The sequence below is a fragment of the Paramormyrops kingsleyae genome, chromosome 11 (assembly GCF_048594095.1).
Source record: "Paramormyrops kingsleyae isolate MSU_618 chromosome 11, PKINGS_0.4, whole genome shotgun sequence".
Taxonomy (NCBI): Eukaryota; Metazoa; Chordata; class Actinopteri; order Osteoglossiformes; family Mormyridae; genus Paramormyrops; species Paramormyrops kingsleyae.
Window position 1 is genome coordinate 9492833 of NC_132807.1, and position 15029 is coordinate 9507861.

General features: G+C 47.8%; 1 protein-coding gene across 2 annotated transcripts in view; it reads left to right on the forward strand.

Annotated features, from left to right (window-relative positions):
- LOC111845604 (uveal autoantigen with coiled-coil domains and ankyrin repeats protein) overlaps positions 1-14011 on the forward strand; it is a 29706-nt gene extending 15695 nt beyond the window's left edge. For both annotated transcript variants that reach the window (XM_023815140.2, XM_023815141.2), the window contains exons 3-19: positions 850-938; positions 2016-2080; positions 2915-2972; positions 3147-3217; positions 3342-3448; positions 3721-3902; positions 4925-4956; positions 5658-5714; positions 6052-6129; positions 6247-6279; positions 6748-6840; positions 7267-7297; positions 7399-7445; positions 7930-10632; positions 10897-11049; positions 12126-12191; positions 12319-14011. In XM_023815140.2, the coding sequence (XP_023670908.1) occupies positions 850-938; positions 2016-2080; positions 2915-2972; positions 3147-3217; positions 3342-3448; positions 3721-3902; positions 4925-4956; positions 5658-5714; positions 6052-6129; positions 6247-6279; positions 6748-6840; positions 7267-7297; positions 7399-7445; positions 7930-10632; positions 10897-11049; positions 12126-12191; positions 12319-12390 (3937 nt within the window). In that variant the 3' untranslated portion in view covers positions 12391-14011. The remainder of the gene's footprint in view (positions 1-849; positions 939-2015; positions 2081-2914; positions 2973-3146; positions 3218-3341; positions 3449-3720; positions 3903-4924; positions 4957-5657; positions 5715-6051; positions 6130-6246; positions 6280-6747; positions 6841-7266; positions 7298-7398; positions 7446-7929; positions 10633-10896; positions 11050-12125; positions 12192-12318) is intronic.
- Positions 14012-15029: the final 1018 nt, after the last annotated feature.

Genomic DNA, 15029 nt, shown 5'->3' on the forward strand with positions numbered 1-15029 from the left:
CTAAAAAGCCGCAGTAACAACAGCCCGCGCCCCGCCGGGCTTTTGCAGGTAGCAGCCTATTTTACAGGGGGCTGATGAGGTATATCAGGCCTGGGATTGTCATGTCTGCTGGGTGATACCTCAGCAGTGTGCTGCTCCGAGGGACATCATGGGGGCTGGGCTGACATGAGTAACCTAATAGCAGACCTGGCACAGACGAGGATAATGGAGTGTTATGAGAGAGTCCTGCATCCTATGGTGCTCACGCACCATGCCCTGACAGCCAACAAGCTAGACAGCTGGGTCGTAGTGTCACAACAGGGAAAGTTCCGTTCAGCTCTGTGTCTGCAGTAGCACTGATGCAAGTGCATTTTTAATATAGATTAACCTGTCAGTTGTCTTATTGCAGGGGTGTGTGGGTGGACGTGCTTTGCTTGTGTTTCTACACTCTTGTCTAAGGAACTGAGAGACTTTGCAGATAAATCGCCTCTAAGTATTCGAGATAATCGGCAGCTTAGCCAAATAAGCTGGATTGAGTGTGTTTAAAGAATGATCGTCTGCCGCACAGGGGGTCATTGCTGCTTCTGGAGAGCCGCAAGGCCTGCAGGTTTCAGGGAATGCATTGTAATTAGGGCCTTGCTGACAGCGGAAAGCAGCGGGAGGTACGGATGGGATTTAGCTGTTAAGAAAGCTGCCTGTGCTGGATGTGGGACTGTCTACCGGCCACAGACTGTTGCCCACCAGCAGGCTGCTTATCAGTGATGAATTTGTGTGTTTGCGGTCATTGGTGTGGCCTGACATGTAGTCCCTCAGTCTCTCTTTCTCATGCCCTGCAGACACTCATGCCTGTCTTCACTTCTCTATCTGCAGGTTCCACTTGTCGGCCACCAGAGGGCACCTGGACTGTCTCAACCTCATCCTAGGCCACGGCGTCGACGTCACAGCCACGGATGCTGCTGGTGAGAGGCGCTCATCACGCGCTTAGCCCTAGGGGTCTGGTAGCTTTGAAGGGTGAATACATGTCACTTATTTATTGGTAGGAGCTTTTCATTGTGACATAACTCATACAGCCAGGTCAGTGGAACCACGCACACACTAGTGGAAAGTGTATGAAAACACTATCATTTCGAACCAATTAAGATTTTATCAGAAATAATTTGGTTTTAAACTGTTAATCCGTTAATGTAAAATGTATGATCCATTCTGCAACACATCAGCTCTCCAAGTCACCTGCGTTGTTTAAAGTTGGTACTGAGGTTTTGAGGGATTTTGCGTAAGAGGAAAGATGAAGGTGGGGAAGATGAGGAGAAGGTGCTTCCTGTTGTACCTTATCTTGTGAATTAAGTCAGTGGCGTTTTTAAGGGGATTAACTGTCTTTGATAATCCTACCTATAGGAATGTAACGGTTACCAGTTTCACGGTAAAATTCCTGATCGTCACTATTAATGATGGCCTTCTGTCGTTTGTAAATTTCTTACGTTCTTATGTTTTTTTACTATTACGTTTTTTTTTAATTATCGTTTCAGATTGTAATTGTCATTAAAACTGCGATTGCCACTCTTTGGAAAAACTCACATTAAATACTGTCCAGCATTAATCAAAGTTAGCAACCTTCCCAAGTCTCCCAGATGCAGGGGAAGCATCCAACGTGGGTTTGTTACGCGTCAGTTTCTGGTGGCAGGCGCTTGGAGCACTCCGCATTTGACGTAGATTTCATATGTTTACATAAGGTATTTGCTATGTTACTATTTTAATGTTTATGCACACAAAAAGTTTTTAATGTGAAATGATTTGTTTGTGTATCCGTACCATTCAAACATTTCCAGCACAATTTATCAAGACCTCAGTAATACTGATAACGTGATAATTTTGGTCACTATAATCATGATATAAAATCTTCGTAGCGTTTCCTCTCAACCTGCCTGGGTGAGCGTCACCTGTATGAACAGCAGAGCCTCTTCGTTACCACCCTGCTCATCAATATCTGTCTGTGGTGGTGGTGTTTCTGTACTGAGCTGCTGTTTGCTCTCTTTCAGGTAAAAATGCCCTTCATTTGGCTGCCCGCAATGGACACTCGCTCTGCGTGCAGAAGCTGCTCCAGGTGCGTGTGTGTGACGATACGTTTGAGTGCATGATTGTGGTGTGATGCCTTCCCATGCGTTTCCATGGCACAGTTGCCCCTCCGGCTTCCAGCTGAGCCGTGGGGCTCTGCTTACGTGTCAGACCGATAATGTGAGGCCTGACTCTGCGACCGCCTGGCAGTCTGTGCAATGTCTGCCCGTGGGTGTCGCCTTCCGCGGGGCAGACCCAGCCTGGGCCTCTCTCGGTGTTGGCTTTCCCAGCTCCCAGTTAACACCCAGTCACCCGATCGTGGTCCTTGATCGGGAGCCTGTTGCTGGAGAGAGTTGGGTTTTTATAGGGCCGTGCGTGGGGAGTGGGATAGGGGGGTCACAGCTGGGCCCCGAGCGCTCGCCGCATGACGACGCGCTGTCTGCACTCTGACATGTTTGTGCTCCTCGCCGGAATGCCGTCGCACTCCCTTCCCATCCCTGAGTGACAGTCCGGCCTTTTTTTAGAATTGCTGACTAGTACAGTCCCTTTGATTTCACACCCCTTTAACAGAAGCGGTGGGTCCAAGTAATGTTAATGGTTTATGGTGTGTGTTTGGCCCCCTGAACTTGACACATCTCTGACGAAAAGCCTTTGATGTAGATCCGCGTGGTTCAGAGGGGATGTTTCATTTATATGTATAGTAATCATGCTGCGAGTACATATTCAATCCAGTAAATGGATATGTATTGTTTTTTATGTTTGTGTAAGTGTGGTATTACATTTAATGCATATATGAGCATGTGAAATTCCTTGTTTTTGTGAGCCTGTTTTGGCCAATAAAATGTCCGTCCTGCTCTGTTTCCTTTCCTCGCATGTTCTGCAGCACAACTGTCCTGTGGGGAACTTGGACCTGCAGGGGAGAACAGCTCTGCACGATGCGGGTATGCAGCACCAGCCCACATCTGCGCCGTAGTCCGGCTTCTTGAAGCTGCCGCGTCCTCTCGCGGTGCCGGCAGGACCAGGGCTCTGCAGTCGAGGAGCCCGCAGAGTAAGGTCTAGCCCCTTGCCTTGAAGCATACTGCTCTGATATCTGCGTTGCCCTTTCCGGTTTTCAGTGATGGCCGGCTGCTGCTCCAGCGTCAAGCTCCTATGTGACAGTGGCGCAGCTGTAAACTCCTGCGACTTGGTGAGTGCCGTCTTGGCATTCCTGCGCCAAGCCTTTCTGTTTCTGTGGTGGTCATGCGCCTACATTATGCCTGCATCCCTGTGTGTGTGAGCTCAGTTAGACATCCCCTGCTGTCTGCATGCAGGATGGTCGTACCCCCTTGGTGCTGGCCACCCAAATGTGCCGTCCCCAAATCTGCCAGCTTCTCCTGGAGCGCGGTGCAGACATCGGCATCCGGGACAAGCAGAACAAGTAAGCCATTCACCTTGCCTCCCACCTTCAGTGCGTCACTGTCAGGTCCCTGTATTTCTGAGCTGTTTGCTTCTAGGTGAAGGGCAGCGGGAATGATGGTAATTGTTGATAACTTCTATAGGTCAGTGTTCTAGAATGTCAGGCTCATCGCATGAAAAATACAGCAGCAATTTCTTAGAATTAACAATATTATAGTCGTGCGCTTCAATGCCAGCCGCTCCCGTCGTTCCGCTCGTGGCTCACTGGCTGACGGCTGTCCTCTGGGCCTGTAGGACCGCCCTGATCCTGGGCTGTGAGCATTCCTGTAAGGTGGCTGTGGATGTCCTGCTGCGTGCGGGGGCTGACGTGGCGGCCGTGGACTGTTTTGGCCACGACAGCCTCTACTATGCTCGCATCTGCAAGAACCCAGAGCTGGTGGCGCTGATCAGAAATGCTACGGAGAGCGCTGCTAAAGGTAACGGCTGGAATCCGCCCTTTCATCAGATATGTCAGACTCCTCACTGGCACATAAACCATAATAATCTACCATAAAACAGACCATTACACCTGATGGACTCCTGTTTGATTGGCAGAAGTGATGTTTGGTTTTCAGTGTGAAGTAGACAGCTTGAAAGTGCAGTGCTGCACGGAGGAAGTGGTGACCTCTTCTGGGCTGAACTGGGTGCAGCATTTAGCTTGGCGCTTGTATGTAATTACCAGGGAAGTGGCAGAGACTCCATTAAACATGTAGGTGTTGAGTCAGACAGGATAAACGCGGCTCTCTCAGACAGTTCTCTCACAGCATGTGATGTATAGAAAACAGGCCTGTTATCCTCTTATTGCTTTGCTGGAAGCTTCTTATTCTGGTTTTGCATGCAGCTGCCAGTGTTCTATGGTCTGCCCAGCAGTGTTATGCTCTCTAGCTTTTTTAAGCGCTTAAGTAAATATCCAGTTGGGCTTCCTCAAAATATACATTTTGTTTCCTTTTTTCTGCGGAGGTTATAATAAAAGCAGGATTGCTGAGAAACAGGGAAAATGACACATCAGCCAAATGGCTCTTCTGACACCCGGAGCCCTCTGTCCTGGCTTCATTGCCCATGGCAGTAACGAGCTGTAGTAGAAATTCTTCCTTGATGACAGCTGACGACGGTTATGACTGCGGTGGCTGTTCACTTTAGAGGTTTGCCTTTTGTGGTGCTGTGGGGTCCTGTTCTGTAAGCACAGGTTTTCCACGTTTGTGTTCGTTTTTGCTGATTTCTCGATCCAGTACATGAAGCAATGCTACATGGCTCAGAGGTAGCTTGCGCCGTCCCGCACCTTTTCTGTGCATATACATCTTGTTTTGTCATCGTCCGCACCTATGACTTAGCGTCATTAGCTTTAGCAGTGATAGATTTGAATGGGAGGTTTACCTAAAGTTGGGGGAATAAGAATTGAAATTTTCAGTTTGAAATGGCAGAAGACTAACTTTCTATTTTGTGTGTGTCCTGTAAACAGCTAAAGCTGCAAAGATGGAGAAACTTCGACGGGTGAGTGCTAATGCCTTTAACAGATGCTGGTGGGGGGGGTGTTTCATGCTGGCATTGAGCACATTGCAGGGATGTAAATATTTTGTTCGCCTGTTTGATTTGTGACGATGCTGGATCATGTGCGGGTATCGCTTACGGAGGTCTTCGCTCATGACACTTACACCTGTAGCCCAGCTGCTACCTGAGAAAGCTCTGCTTTAGCTGCCCTTTTATGTCTCCTGAGGAAGGAAGAACGTTAAGGGCGTGACATTAGGTGGTGACTTGGCCGTGCCCAGTCTGTGCGACGCTCGGCGAGACTGACAGTGAGCCTCTTCACTGACCGTTTATCCCAAAGTGCCTCATCAGTGGACTTTCCAGAGCTCCTCCCCCACGAGCTGTACGCTGCTTCTGTGCTTTGTCAGATGCCGTTAAGCTCACGCTGTCAGTCTCTTGTTTCCACCATTTAATTAGGGTCAGAATGGGTCAGTGAGGTTCAACATGGCAAATCGCAGTTGGGGGCTGATGAACTTGAATAACCCCTTTCATTTAGAACATGATGCAATGCTGTTTGTTTGGCAAAGAAGCTGGCTTTTTGTTCTGCTCCATTGCAGTGAGTGCCCCCTAGTGTTCAGTCAGATGAATTGCCGTCTCTGGTTTCTGGTGATGTGCGTGCTTGACGTTGCTGTGATATGAAATGCGTGACAGCGTGATTACTTCTGCAGCTGTCAATGGAGATGACTGCAGAAGCAGAAGGCAGCATCAGGGATCAGATTATACGTGTGAGTGCAACCCGTCTTTTATGCTCCTGTGAAGAGTTTGTTTTCCACTCGTCTATTGGATTTCAATTGAGTTTATTTTTATAGAGCATCTTTACTGGCCTGCTTGTCCCAGAGACATTATCTGGCACTTGCCAGTCTTGTTAATCAATTGCCCAAAACATTTTTTATTTATTTTTTTGGTTTAGTACAGTAATGCGATTAATATATTTATTAGCTTCTAAATTGCAGAACAATAATATAATCAATATATTGATATGCTTCTATAATGCCGCACTTATTAAGCTTGGTTGACATCTTGTTAGTGCCCCTGTTGCTGAATCTGACTGGTCTGTCGTAGGACCTGGAGAGGAAGTTCCTCCAGGAACAGAAGGCTCTGCTGGACAAAGTGAACCTGCTGCAGCAGCAGCAAAGCCAGGTGGGTGCCCCTCCCAATAGACGGCACTCATGAGGCCGGCCGCTTGGAGTCAGCAGGTGGCTCTCGCTCCCGCTGAACGTGAAGACTTAAAGTGAGGAGATATTTGCTCTCTTGCAGGAGAAGACAGCCATGGAAGACTTGAAAAAAGAGGTAAGACCGTTTCTTGTGTGATCACCAGAATTAGTTTGTTGATGTGTTATGTGAGGTGCTCATTGGTCACATTTTAAAATGGGAGGTGTCTTATGTACGCGGAGTTATGCGTATGGCATATTCCTCATATTTTTTAATATGTGGGAACAAATGACGCTGAAATACCAGCTTGTATTTTGATAGATGGTGCAGTAATATATGCGATTCCCTAATGCAGCCATTGGAATGCCGTCTTTCCGGAGCTTACACAGAGGGTCAGTTCCCTCTCTTTGGGATGTAATGTTATATCCCATTGATTAATATTAGCCTACTCAGTATAAGTACTCTGTAAATGTGCCATTGTAGCAGTACTTCCTGTCATCTACACGCAGCATATGTGAGATGAGGCTGTAGTGGAGTTTGGTTTAATTTTCTCATGAGCCCAGGAAATCTGTGCTAGCCTGTAGCCGCCCTCCTGCTTTGTTCCAGAGGGACGAGCTGAAGCTGACTTTGTTAGGTCGTGAGAAGGACGAGGGCTCCAGGAGTGGGGACACCGTTAAGGTCCAGCTGAAGAGCCGCTTGGTGAGTCCAGGGTCTGGCATATCGGTGACTGTGAGCAGCCCACAAACAGGCCGGGGGGCAGCGGGAGTCCTGAGGGGACGGATGGCTGTGTGTCCGAGGTTCTCACGTGACTTTAAAACGGCGTTGTGTGGTGCCGTGGCTCTGTGCCAAGAGATAATTGATAGTCATGGTAGAAGCCTGAAGCCCTACTGTGTGCTGTCAATCGCTATCTGCCTGGCTTCACTTCATGGTGGTTGGTCCTTCGATTATTGCCTTCCTTTGGGTTAATCCTGCCTGTTGTTGATTGTGCGCGGGAATTCCTCCACTGTGAATATAATGCAGTTCCAAGTACTTCCATGTAGATCATAATATCATAAATGATTTAATAGTACAGAATGATTAGTAACTGAGTAGATGTGTGTAATTAATTTTCACGTTCAATTACAGGGAGACTACTCTGGCCAATCTGTGATAAAAGGTAAGAGAAGTGTGTCTTTAAAAAATACAATATTAGGTGTTTTAACAGTCAGACATAATTGATATGAACCTGTTTTTTTTTCCCTCCCAATTCTTCCTCAGGGAAAGACATGCTTGTGAAGCAATCTCACAGTCTGGATTCTGGACAGGTATTAATACAACTTCTGTTAGTCTAGAAAACGTGTGTCGAACAGGCTGAATGATGGAGAGAAACTGTCGAATGACGCCTCAGTCTTGTTCACTTTTGCCCATAACACTGACCTAAGTGTGGCATGTTCTCGCATTAAGTTTGCGTGAATAATTGCTCTCATCAGCTGGCTTCTTAACATTCTGTGTTTCCCTGACCTCCGCTGTCTTGGATATATGACTGGAATTGTTTTCCAGCATTAGCTGTTTTGCCCCCATGAAATGAGAAATTTCTGATTATTAACTAAGCTTAATCTGCATGGGTATTTTGACTGTTTGGACTTTTTAAATTGAAGCGAGTTTTCTCTGCTAGTTCAGCACACGTTCATGGACTTAAATGATTTGATAAGCTTAAGACGCCCTGACCTGCTTGCATGAAGCCTCGGCAGTTGTGTGTTTGTGCAAGTTGTTGTTCACGTCTGATGACTGTTCCATTTCCCGCTGCAGATCCTACAATCCCCTGCGCCGCTGCACTCCTTGTCGCGGCCACTGGATTTCTTGCAGTCGGGGGCAGTCCCAGGAGGAGAGGTGGAGTCTTTGAGGGAGGACCTGGTGGCGGCCAGAAAGAAGCAGGAGTCTGTAGAACAGGAAGTCTCTCGTCTACGGGCGGCGCTTGACTGCAAGAGCAGGGAGTTTGAGGAGCTGGCGCGAGACCGCGATGTGGAGAAGCGAAACTCGGAGCGGCAGGTGCAGGAGCTGGAGCAGGCCCTGAGCGACGTGCAGAAGCGCATGCTGGATTCTGAGGCTAAGGTGAAGCAGCTGCAGACGCACGTGGTGGCTATGAAGGAGCACCTGAACAGCCAGGTGGTAGAGGACCTAAGGGTCCAACTTAAGGATGTCAAAGGCAAGTATGAAGGGGCATCCACGGAGGTCGGCCGGCTTCGCAACCATCTCAAGCAGAGCGAGAAGGCCTTGGAGGAGTACAAGAAGAGCGAGGGCCTGCTGGCCGACGAGACTGAGAAACTCACAAAGGAGTTGGAGAAATCCAAGGTGGAGCGAGAAGAGATGACCTTGACATTGATGGACATGGAGTCCCTGATGAAGGAGATGGAAGTCAGGCAGGCATCCATGGTTTTGGGAGAGAAGTTTGACAACATGAAGAATCTTCTCACTATTGCGGTGGATGAGAAGGGGAAGCAGTTGGTGGAGCTGAGGGAGGATTACGACCGCGTGCTGGAGGAAGTGGCAGAGCTGCACCGGGAGCTGGATGGTCAGAAGACCAATGCTGAGAGGACCATCCTTCTGCAGGAGCACGAGAAGGTGAGGGCCACGCTGGAGGATCAGAACGTGGCTTTGAAGAAGAAGCTGGCAGATGTGACCTCCAAGAGTCAGGCACTTATCCGGGAGGTAGAGGAAGGGGAGAAGGAGAAGGGAATCCTCAGGGGGCGTGTTCAGGATCTGACCAAGAAGATGCAGGTGCAGTTCGTGTCCCTCAAGTCCCATGAGGATATGAAGAGATCTTTGAACCACACCATAGAAGACTTGAACAGGCAGCTGGCGGAAGGGGAGCAGAAGAGAAGCCGTGATGAAGCGGAGCTTCAGAAACTGGAATTTGAGAGGTCAACACTGTGTGAGAACGTCAACAATCTACAGAGCCAATATGTCCCCCGGGAGAAGTTCAATCAGGAAGTTGGCAGCCTGATGTCTCGAAAGGAAGACATAGAGATGGAGCTGGCAGAGGTTCGAACAAAGTGTCAGGATAAGGAGAAAGAGCTGGAGAAGGTGGTGGCTGACTACGCGTTCCTGAAGCAGAGATTGGAGGGGGAGTACGTGCCAAGGGCTGAGCACGAGAGGGTGAAAGCTGAACTGAGCACTGCTTTGGGTGAAATGAAGGCAAGAAGCTGTGATTTGGAGAAACGGGTCAAGGAAGGAGAGGAAGAGCTGCGACAGGTGAAGGAGAGAAGTGAAATGTTGAGCAAAAAGCTGCAGGGTGCCCAGACTACACTAGAAAAGGATTATGTCAGTTTTAAAGATTATGAGGGAATGAGGAGCAGGTTGGCTGGTGAGGTCTCTGAGGCAGAGCACAGGGCAAAGGAGGCACAGGTGAAATACCAGTCTGCACAGGAGGAGATCGAAAGGCTTCATAAAGAGATGGAGGAGCAAAAGAGAGAGCTGGATATGATTCAGGAGGCCATTCAGTCAAAGTTTGTCTCGAAGACTGTCATTGAGGAAAAAGAGAAGTCCTTCAGGTCCACCTTGAAGGACTTAACTGAACAGCTGGAAGAGATGCGGGAGAGATACAGCCATGTGGAGAAGGAGGGAGAATGTCACAAGCAGGAGAAGGAGAAGCTGCAAGTAGAGATGAAGTCTGTGCAGGGGAGGCTTGAGATGGGATTTGTTCCCACTGAAAAGTACCAGGAGGTGGAGGGCAGGATGAAGGAGCTGAGCCAAGCGCTGCAGGATATGCAGCAGCAGCACCAGGATGTAACGATGCAGAAGAACAAGCTGGAGGAGCAGACTGCTCAGAGAGATGCTGCGATCCAAGCCCTGCAGCGCAAGATGGACACTGAGTACGTGCCTTCGGAGAAGTTTGAGGCCATGCAGCAGTCGTTGTGTGGCACCCTGCAGCAGGCGCAGCAAGAATGCGAGCGTGTGTCCGAGGCCTATCGGCACGAAACGGGCAGGGCGGACGCCCTGGAAGAGGAAATGAAAGCCCACAGCCACGACACCGCCCTACTTACAGAGCTCCGTACCTGTAAGGAGGCCCTGCAGCAAGAGGTGGCCAACCTCAAGCTGACCCTGCGTGAGGAGCAGGAGAGCGCTGCACAGAAAGCTAATGATGTGTCCTCCCTCCAGGGTGAGTTGCTCAGGGCCACACAGGGCCTAGAGGAGCTCCAGAGCCAGGGCACCAACGAGATGGCTGTAGTCCATGCCGAGAAGCGTAGGTTTGAGGAGAAGGCTGTGGGCTTGGAGGAGCGGCTGTCGAGTTTGACGAGGCAGTGTGAGGACTTGTACAGAGAAGCTGTTCAGGCTAAGGAGGGGGAGAGCAGGGCGAGGTCTGAGACGGAGGCCTTTCAGGCTAAGAGCATGTCCATCGAGAACGAGATCAAAGAGCTGAAGAAGAGGTACGACGACTCCCTCAGCACTATAGAAGACCTGCAGAAGAGAATCCAGATGTCCTCAGAGCAAACAGAAATGAAAGATAAGAAGGTAGCCTTTTTTTTCCCCCTTTTATATGAAATGACCACTGAGTTGTAGCTAGGTACCATGTTGTGTAGTACTCCACACAAATACCACAAATAAAAAATACCAGAACTTTTGTCCCTCAGATACTGCTCTTTAGGAAGTTTTCCAGGTTGCTGTAGCTTTTGCTTAGTCCTGGTTTAATGTCCAGGACTAAGTTTCGCTTTCGGATGCAGTCTCCGCCGCCTTGCCCGCTGCTCTGGCCACCAAGAGCTGCATGCGTGTTTTCAGATCACAGAGCTGCTGACAGACGTGGAGCGGCTGAAGCAGGCCCTGAACGGGCTCTCCCAGCTGGCCTACGCAGGCAGCACTCCCAACAAGAGGCAGACGCAGCACGTGGACACACTCCAGGCCCAGGTCAAAGGCCTGCAGCAGCAGCTGGCTGTGAGTGTGCTGCTCACTGGGAAGGCCAGTGCGATTGGGGGGGGGGAGCTCTCCTGGGGGAGTTGCTTTGGGATATAGATGTAAATGTTTCCTTGGAATATCAGTTTTCAGTTGGGGTAGAGGGTGGATGCTCCTTCCGTACAAATGGTTGGATTCATCATCCTGCTCCTTCTGCCCTTGGTATAATTGGGTGTGATATGTATATAGAGAACACAATGATAAGCTTATATGTATTTTTAATGTGGTTTTTTTATGTATTTTGTATGAACCGCATGAGGCTGCTGTCAGTTGCATTTGTTATTCTCTTTGACAATCTGAAATACGATGCAGCAAACAGCTGATGTTAGAAAAGAAATGGTGCTGCTTGATTGGCCCTTGGAATGTGCTTTGGGGAAAGTTCCTGCTGCCAATTAACGGTGTTCTCACCTCAAGAAAAAGTCATTTTTGCAAAAAAGGGAGGAAACGGTGCAGAACATTTCATTCTGGTCCACTGTGTGGAAGGCTCTGGGGGGGCATTCCTGCTTTCTGCTGTTTGCTGGGGTCACGTGAGGAGGCTGCGCCCAGACAGCTGCCTTCCTCTCCAGCGGGCTTCCTGCAGGAGCTGCCCTCAGCTGGCCTGACTTGTGCACACGCAGCCTTGAAGTGCTGTTACAGCAGCATATATAATTAAAGTGCTATGTTTGAGCTTGTAATGCAGTATGCTTACATTTAAATGAAAATCAGTGATACTTAGGAGATGTTTCCCATCTGGGAGACATGGTCCCTTGTGGGTTTCTATGGAGTGAGGCTCTCACCTCTCTTTGGCGCTTGACTTAATGTTGCATCCAGTCCGGTCCCCTCAGTAAGCTGCGTGTAGTCCCAAAAGTGACTTAACTTTGCCAGACATTCTACGAAACTGTCAAAGTATGGATTGCGATGCTTTGTAGAATTTTCTGTTTTTATGCTTTGATCATGAGCAAGGTCAGGGAATGTACCAGACCTGCCAGATGGGGGCGATGTAGAGCTATCGTGTGCCGCCTCTGCTTAGTCCCCTGAGGGCTGAGTCCTCTGCTGCTTTGTCTCCTCTCTCCACCCAGGATGCCGAGAGGCAGCACAGGGAAGTGGTATCGATATACAGAACTCATCTCCTAAGTGCGGCGCAGGTATGACATCGGCGAGCTCTCTGCCGTTAAAGGCGGCTAATGGCCGCCAGCTTTGCAGCAGGACCCTGAAATGGCGCTGGTGGGCGCGGTCTGTCGGCTCGGCCTAATAGCCGCTCTCTCTCCATAGGGCCACATGGATGCGGATGTCCAGGCGGCGCTGCTCCAGATCATCCGCATGAGGCAGCAGTTCGTCTGCTGATTGCTCTGCTCAAGAGGCACTTCCCTGAGCGCTGGTGACAAGCCGAAACTCATTCATGCCCCTCCCCCTTTTGCGCCCGAAGCGCCTCGCCGGCCACTCGGAATGGTTCAGGTGAACCGAAATCTGACGCCTATGACCGAGGCTCATATGCTGCGTGCTGAGAGGCTAAATGAGCTCGAATTAGGCTGTTCTCTCCACTAACTTCCATTTCCTGTTTATCTAAAGATTCCTTTTACATCTAAGCTTTCATTTCATAACTAGCAGGCCACTTTATACGGATTTAATAAGAACTTTTGTTTTTTTTTTTTTGTTTTTTTTAAAGTGGCGCTGGACAAAAACTTGTAACGAGCCAGACCGTCAGGAGTTTGACTTTGTGATTTCAAAGTATAAATAATTTTTGCCTTAAGTTCTTCTGACTGAAAGGAACTGAACTTGTTTTCCTCTGAATGTCTGTGATCTGAAGTCTTGGCTGCAGTTTGGGTTCACTGCCCAGTCTGGCTAGGTCTGTATTCATACAATACAGAGGTAAGGTAGGTCAGCCTCATGGAGTCTCCGGTCACTGCTGTGCTGGTAATATAATCTGATACCTGTATTTACCGAACCTCCAGCACCCTCTGGGTGACTGGGCTGTAATATTCATTCCCCCGCTGAAGCTAGTGCCTTCTTTCTGTGAACTTTGCTGAGCCTCTGGGTATGTTATACTGTATCTGGCTCACTGAAAGCTAAGAGTGTGCCTTCCTCGAGGGGTGGGGGTTAGTGTCCTCCCAGCGTTCCCGTGGCAGCACTGTACACTGCACTGCCTCTGGTTGTAGCGAGACTGCCCCCTTGTGGTGTGGCTTGGCTGGCCAAGTTACCTGTGTAATTTTTACTAGCTTTTAATTTTCTAGTTTATAATGGATTTGAGATTCAATATGACTTTTGTGCATTTTAACAGATATATATATATATATATTTTTCGATAATTGCTTTGTAATACTTTTGATTAATAAACACGCATTGAGCAGGACTGGAGTCTGCTGACATGATGCTGCAGGCCATATTTATCAAGCTGTGTCACAGGTGCAGGATTTACACCTCCATTCTCAGTTTTTTTTCTAAAAAGCCTTTTTCATTTTGCTTTCATGGATGTTGTAAATCCAGTGCTGATTTTTGTTTAAATTTTAAATGTATGTTTAATTAAAAAAACAGGCGAGGATGTTGCAGTGAAGCAAATGCTTGATAAGTCTGCCCCCTAGTGTCACACTGTGGGAAGTGTCTGCATCCCTATTAATATTGCTGTTTAAAACACTACTAAAATAAGTGTGGAAGAGGTCTGTGTAAAATGTGAAAGATTTTTAATATGCTAATATAAGGGTGATTTCAAGAAACTTAATATTAATAAAATTGTTACTGCAGTTCTACAGCCATGTTGAACTTAATATACATTTTGCCATTTTTTTTTCTCCTAACCAGATCCACTTTATCAGTAATTGAATTATTCAGTATATTTACTATTGAACCCAAGTTTAAAGTATCCAAACATCTTGACAATATGCGTTCCTAGCAAGGGCTACTTTTTTTTTTGATTTTCTTTTTTTGCCAGTTGTTAGTACTGATTTTAATAAAAGTGCCTGTTTTACAACAGTGTCTCTCTGTTTCATGCATAAACATTTTAGTTTCTGCAGTTTTGTCATTCATAGCCGATTTATGACTATGAAGCTGGGGGACAGTGAAGGGAAATTACATAGATGAGAAGCACCTACGTGGCGTCACATTCACTTGTGACCTTGGCAAACGAAGGGACTCGCATGCATCTTCTGCTCATGTTAATCCTTAATCGTCACGCACTGAAAGGGAAACGGGCCGTTTTAGCTCTTCAAGTGGAGTTTCTCCCCCATATAAACTGTTTACACCATAATTATTGTGAATTTGAGTTTTTTTTGTCCTTTTGTCAAGTGACTATGGTAACTATGGATACGTGGAATGAAATAGCAGCAAAATCTTGGCATTCACAGCTAACGACGATAAACATGAATTCAACTATGCTGTGCTCGCTGGTGTCATCAGCGAATCAGAAACGGCCAACTTCCTGGTGTTCTTGCTGAGCACCATACCTAGATTCAAGAAACATCCAGTCATATTAATAGGTGTTTTCAGAGAAGAAATCTGCAAAAAATATACCCATGAAATGTGTTGAAAGAGGGTTCTGAGCGAATGCGGATGCAGGGACTCTGAAATCTGTGACTGGGTATGGGAAACAAAGTCGGGCTCAGCTTGCGGCCAGCTTCGCATTCTCGCTCTCATGTGACGGGTCATGTGGAGCACACGGTCCCCCGGTTCTGTGCTTGCATGTGGTTCTATTTTAAATTCCATCAAAAGAGGAATGAGCCAGATCCAGCGCCAAGGTATTTTCTCAACATTTATTGATTTGTGCTACTTGCTCTTTGTGTCATTTTATTATTATGTTTTCAAATCCTTCAGATCCAAGGTATTCAAACATCGTTTTCCTAAAAAATGCAGGAAGATGTAGGAGACATCAGGTCAGAATATGCATGGGAATGAATCCCTTATTTGACTACCTGTGAGGGAGTTTGGCCAATTTCATTGCTGGTTCCCAGGGTGACCCCTTTGTAATTAGGTGTTTAAATAGTAAAAAAAAA